The sequence below is a fragment of the Dipodomys ordii genome, unplaced genomic scaffold (assembly GCF_000151885.1).
Source record: "Dipodomys ordii isolate 6190 unplaced genomic scaffold, Dord_2.0 Scaffold2, whole genome shotgun sequence".
Lineage (NCBI taxonomy): Eukaryota > Metazoa > Chordata > Mammalia > Rodentia > Heteromyidae > Dipodomys > Dipodomys ordii.
The window spans coordinates 31,628,970-31,635,465 of record NW_012267218.1 but is presented as its reverse complement, the minus strand read 5'-3'; the positions used below and the strand labels follow the sequence as shown (position 1 = coordinate 31,635,465).

At 40.7% G+C, this 6,496-nt stretch overlaps 1 protein-coding gene across 1 annotated transcript in view; it reads left to right on the top strand.

Moving 5' to 3' along the window:
- Syne2 (spectrin repeat containing, nuclear envelope 2) overlaps positions 1-6,496 on the top strand; it is a 282,755-nt gene that overhangs the window by 39,537 nt on the left and 236,722 nt on the right. The window contains exons 8-9 of the mRNA XM_013013810.1: positions 1,936-2,036; positions 5,435-5,536. Coding sequence (XP_012869264.1) covers positions 1,936-2,036; positions 5,435-5,536 — 203 coding nt within the window. The remainder of the gene's footprint in view (positions 1-1,935; positions 2,037-5,434; positions 5,537-6,496) is intronic.

Below are 6,496 nucleotides of genomic sequence, written 5' to 3'. Positions count from 1 at the left end.
TTTTTTCTTTTTGCTTATGTGGTGCTGAGGAATCGAACCCAGGGCCTTGAGCATGCAAAGCAAGCGCTCTACCACTGAGCCACCTTCCCAGCCCCCAGTATTAATATTTTTATGCATACCTTGATATTTATACTTTTTCCCAGTAAAGGTGGAATGTCTCAACGCTTAGGGATCTATCCATGTTGAAATCCTGCCCCCAGTTTTTATTGATATCTCTTATCTGTTTATTCCTTGAATTAGATTATTTTTGTATGAGTAAAAAAATTATTTTCTATCTTAGCTGACTTACAGTGCTCCTGGGGCCTAGTGAATACATTCACTTCAGCATTCAGCGTGTTGTATTTTTTGCATGTATTGTTTTCTAATTGTAAACTCCTGGAGGGGCAGATTATGTCTTAAGAGCATCTGGCATGTTTGCTGAATGAAGGGATGAAGTAGAAGGTCCCTGAGGATAGTGCCCTTACATGTCTTTATAGCTCCTGTCACATCTGACAGCTCCCTGTAAATATTTGTTGTATTGAATTTAACTGAATGTATAAATAGAGATGACTTTCTTTTTGATAATCTGTGTTGTTTTGGCAAAATATGGTTTTATCTTTGACATCATACATGTGCTTCTTATGATCTACTTAGTTTATTATATTACTGGTGAAGTCCTATGCTTGAAAAAATTTAAAATCTTTCTGTGTGTGTGTGTGTGTGTGTGTGTGTGTTGGTTGTGGGCCTGAACTCAGGGCCTAGGTGCTGTCCCTGAGCTCTTTTTGCTCAGACCTAGTGTTCTACCACTTAAGCCACAGTTTTTGAGTGGTTAACTGGAGATAAGAGTCTCACTGAGACTTTCCTGCCCAAGCTGGCTTTGAACTACAATCCTCACATCTTAGCCTCCTGAGTAGTTAGGATTATAGGTGTGAGCCACAGTGCCCAGCATATTTCATGCTTGAAATTTTTTTGTGTGCTGGTCCTGGGGCTTAAATTCAGGGCCTGGGCACTGGCCTTAAGCTTTTTTGCTCAAGGTTAATGCTCTACCACTTGAATCACAGTTCCACTTTTGGCTTTTTGGTGTCTCCCTGGCTGGCTTTAAACCATGATCCTCAAATTTCAACCTCCTGAGTAGCTAGGATTGCAGGCATGAACCACCAGTGCCTGGCTCACCATGATTTTTTTTTTTTGTTGGTCCTGGGGTTTGAACTCAGGACCTGGGAACTATCCCTTAGCCTCTTGTACTCAAGTCTAGCACTCTACCATTTGACTTAGAGCACTACTTCCAGCTTTTTCTGAGTAATTTATTGGAGACAAGAGTTCATGGACTTTATTTCCTGCCATAGGCTGGCTTTGTACTACAGCCCTCAGATCGTAGCCTCCTGAGTAGCTAGGATTATAGGTGTGAGCCTCCCATATCTGGCTATGAACTATCTTCTAATATAAAACCTAGCCTGTGCCATAGAAGGCTCTCAGTGAATTTGTTTTATGTATGAGTAATTAACTCTAGGATGTCTTAAAAGTCTTCCTTATAACTTCCTTATGAAATGCATTATTGTACGAAGATCTAGCCCAGAGTATCAAGGACCTATTGTAGTTACTGTCCAGTCCTGTAGTCTTGTAGGATTTTCCACACCATATTCTAGGAGGAGGAGGAGTTTTTCTGTCTCCCTGATTGTTATGTCCTCACAAATAAAGATACATAGGATCACTGGATCATCACAGAACAGTCTGTGTACAGGTCAGTGTCAGGATTTTACCCCAGTCCATCTGACTCCAGAGCCAAGCTCTAACCTCTGCCATGGAAGAAAGAATGGCCAGTGACTGCATAGTGGCTATTTGGGTTCATTTCAAGAGCCCAAGGAGCTCAAGGGCCTGTGGCATAGCTTGTCATAGGTATTGATTGTTGGAGAAATTGGTGGCCAGTTGATAATGATAATGCTGTGTGTCTTGCAGATGTGGATGTTGTTAATCCGGATGAAAAGTCAATCATGACTTATGTGGCGCAGTTCCTGAAGTATTCAAAGGATGCTCCTGGGACGGGTGACATGGCTCAGGTACAAATCCGGTTCGTGTTTGTACTATACTGCTGATGCTTTAATTTAGTTAATTATGTTTTGTTGGTCCTGGGGCTTGAACTGGGGCCTGTGTGCTGTCCCTGAGTTCTTTTGCTCAAGGCTAGCACTCTACTACTTTGAGCTACAGTGCCACTTCTGGTTTCCTGGTGGTTAATTGCAGATAACAGTCTCAAGGATTTTCCTGCCCACGAAGGCTTTCAACCATGATCCTCAGATCTCAGTCTCCTGAGTAGCTAGGATTACAGCTATGAACCACTGTTCAGCTTAGTTCACTGAGTTTTTTCAAATGTACATACCCATCTAAACTTTAATCATAAAATATTATAATCATTTTTTTATTACCCATAATGATCCACTATATCTCTTTCCCCTGCTACTCATTTCAGGCAACCAGTATTCTAATTTCATTTATTATAATGATTTTTGCCCATTAAAAAATTAACAGTGTTCATTTATCACCAACTAAACCAACTTTACATAGGCAATATAATACAAAGCTAATTTGTGTTACTACAATATAAACAGGAGATCATCAACTGATAAAGAAGAATGATTGCCTGCCACGGTGTATACATTTATAATCCCAGCACTTAGGGTGCTGAGGCAGGAGAATTGGGAATTTGAGGCCAGCCTGATTTACATAGCCAGATACTAAAAAAGTAGGAGGGAGGGGTAGGAAGGAAGAGGGAAAGGAGAAAAAAGATGAAGGGGAGGATGCAGGAGGGTAAGGGAAAAGGAATTAAAAACGAGAAAGAGGAAACCAGGCTACAGTGGCTCACGCCTGTAATCCTACCAACTCAGGAGGCTGAGGATCACAGTTCAAAGCCAGCCTGGGCAGAACAGTCCCTGTGAGACTCTTTATCTCCAATTAACCACTCAAAACAACCTGGAAGCATGCTGTGGCTCAGGTGGTAGAGTGCTAGTCTTGAGCACAAAGAAATTCAAGGACAGCGCCCAGGCCCTGAGTTCAAGCCCTACAACTGACAGAGAAAGAGAGGGGGGGGGGAGAGAAACTGAGGTTCTGCAGCCCTCCTAGAAGGAATGCCCCCAGTGACCTAAACCTTCCCACTTGACCCACCTCTTAAAGTATCCACCACCTCCCAACATGGCTGCATTCTGGCATTCAAACCTTTAACACATTGGCTTTTTAGTAACAGTCAAGAACGAAACCAGATCAGGCACTTACACAGAAGCAATTGAGCAATTTTATAGACATCCATTTGTTGTCTATTATAATTCCTACTTGCTTTATTGAAATATATATTCACATCATAAAATTAAGCTGTACAGTTTACAGTATTTTAGTGTATTTACGTGCTTATGTAACTGTCACCGCCATCTCAATTTAGCACATGCTGTCTCTATTGCCTTTAGCCTTGTGCAAATGGAATGATGTAATTCATGGCAATGGATGCTTTGTCTTCTACTCTTGATCCTTGTTTGTTGGGAGACTCTTGAATTACTAGATTGCCATGTGGTTGTTCAACTTTTCCCTCTTCCTTTCAGTCAAAAATTATGTGGGCAGAAATTTCATTAAAAAAAAAAATCACTGACCTGAAAAGAAATGGCTATTCAGTTTCTATGAGGATAAATGAATGCTGTGAAATGAATGATATAGTTATCAATATTATATTAAAGTGTCTTTTCAACAACTTTCTCAGACATGTTTACTTGCATTTTACATGACAAGCTGGTCTCTGTTTTCCCAGCTGTTAGGTTTGAGGCAGTAAGCCAGATTGTTGCTGATTCTGGAAGCCACGCTCAAGCTGAGACCAGCTAGGAATTCAGCTCAATTCTTTCTGACCCACTAAAGGAGCAGGTTTTTCCTAATTAATTTTCACATAAAAAAAACAACAAAATTAAAATTTCATTAAAAAACAGCAACAAAATTAAAAATTCAAATCCCCATGAAATTGGATGCAAAAAATACTAGAAATACTCTTGCTTACTAGAGAAAGAAAGTAATGGAAGATTAATGAAGGAAAGTAAGGCTGGATGCCCGTGGCTCTCGCCTGTAAGCCTAGCTACTCAGGAGGCTGAGATCTGAGGATCATGGTTCAAAGCCAGCTGGGGCAGGAAAGTCCGTGAAACTCTTATCTCCAAGAAACCACTAGAAAACTGGAAATGGTGCTGTGGCTCAATCGGTAGAGCCCTCCCTTTGAGCTGAAGAGCTGAGGGATAGCGCCCAAGCCCAGAGTTCAAGCCTCACTACTGGAAAAAAAAAAAAAAAGGAAAGTAAGATGTAATTTCTGTTTCGTCTTTTAGCAGCAAAATCTGCTTCTGGATGTAAGCCAGTTTACCACCTAAACAAACACCTAAGGAAAAAAAAATGTTGCTGCTTCTGTGTCATAGCACATCCAGACTTCAGTAGTGTTATTTTACAGTCTTTAAAAAATTCAAGATTTTTTTTCTTTTTTGTCAGTCTTGGGGCTTGAACTCTGGGTCTGGGATCAGTCCCTGAGCTCTTCAGCTCAAGGTGAACACTCTACCACTTGAGCTACAGTGCTACTTCTGGTTTTCTGGTGGTTAATTGGAGATAAGAGTTTCCCAGACTTTCCTGCCGGGGCTGGCTTTGAACTGTGATCCTCAGATCTCAGCCTCCTGAGTAGCTAGGATCACAGGTATGAGCCACTAGTGCCTGCCTAGAATGGTTTTTTTTTTTTTTTTTTTGGTCGTGGGTCTTGAACTCTGGGCCTGGGCACTGTCCCTGAGCTCAAGGTGAGTGCTCTACTGCTTGAGCCACAGTGTCACTTCCTAGATTTTTTTAATATTAGCATTTTTTTGGAAGGAGTGGCTATCTCTTGAATTATCTGTAATTTCAATATAGTGAAAAGTACTCATAAAATGCCTACTATACAGTAATCTAGAATAATATTCCCTAAAAAGGATAATAGGAATGATAAGAAAAAAAAGGAAAAAAATGAGGTTAATTGTCTTTTTAAAAAATAAAACTGAGGTTTGAACTTAGGGCCTGGGTACTGTCTCTTAGCTTTTTTGTTCAAGGTTGGTGCTCTACCAGTTGAACCACACCTCTACTCTTTTGGTTTTTGGCTGTTAGTGATAAGAATCTCATTGACTTTTTTGCCTGGGCTGGCTTTGAATTGTGATCCTCAGCTCTAAGCCTTTTGAGTAGCTAGGATTTCAGGTGGGAACCATTGGAACCAGGCAGTTGCCTATTTTTGTAAAAACCACACTTCGATGTTCTTACGCTTTAAGTTGAAGGTGTTACTTTGAACAAATGAAATGATTCTTAGGCATCTTGAGGCCCTGGGGTGTCAGGATGACATTATTTCACTGATACTTCAAGTTGTTAATTTCACTACAAAAATTCTCATTCCGTTTATTTAAGATATAGATTGTGTGTATGTGAATTGCAGGGCAAGATGAAAGATGTTATGGTCTGGCTAACTCTGCAAGAGACGAAGCTACAGAAGGCACTGAAGGATTCAGAAAATGAGACCTACTTTACAAAGTACCAAGTAAGAATGACTTTACACACCTATCTGGAGTTGACTCTTGTAGGGATGTTCATTTCTAGACACATCTTAGAGCTCAGTATTTAAGGGTTAAGGTGAAAGTGCACATTCACATTCAGATGTTCTGGGGGCTGGTAGTGCTGATACTGGCAGCCCTTTGAGTACTTCCAGCATGAACCTAGACATCAGTGCCTGTGTCTGAGATGAGCCTGGGACAGAGATAGTGTCATCAAAGTATTGCTCATAGGTAGTAGTGGAATAGGTCGTGTAGTGTGGGTCGAGTAGTTGCACTAGAGATAATAGAGCTCATAAAGGCCTAGGATATTTATTATCCTGCCACTTTCAGCAAACGGAAAGGAAAGAATCAGGAAGTCAGCAATGGAGCTGACTCCATCAAAGGAGTCCTTGGGGAATAATGACAACCACTATTACTGGCACATATGAATATGTGCAATGAAGCAGGCTTAACACAGCTAGGAAATAGGCCACAGAGGAAAGAAAGAACAAAAACAATACCAACAAACCAGTTCTCCAATGGAGAGCTGAATTGGGATGCCAAGATGACTGAAGATGAGCCAGGAGACAGGACACGATCACAGAGACACACGTGCATGGCATTGCTTATAAAATTTTTATAATTATCTTTCCCTTGTTGCAAGTTTTATTTATGTGTACGTTTATGTATTTATTTGGCAGTACAAGGGATTAAACTCAGGACTTGGTGCTTGAGCTATGTCCCTAGCCATGAAATATTGAAGACAGGGAGAAAGCGGTTTTTAGTCTGGATAAAAGAAGATGAGAAGAATTTGTATAGCTCAGCTAGTTGTAAATACCTTGAACATAGTTTATTCATGACAATTGTGATGTAATTCTTTTTTTTTTTTTTTTTTGGTTGGTCCTGGGGCCTGAACTCTGAACCTGGGCACTGTCCCTCAGCTCAAGGCTAGCGCTCTACCACTTGAG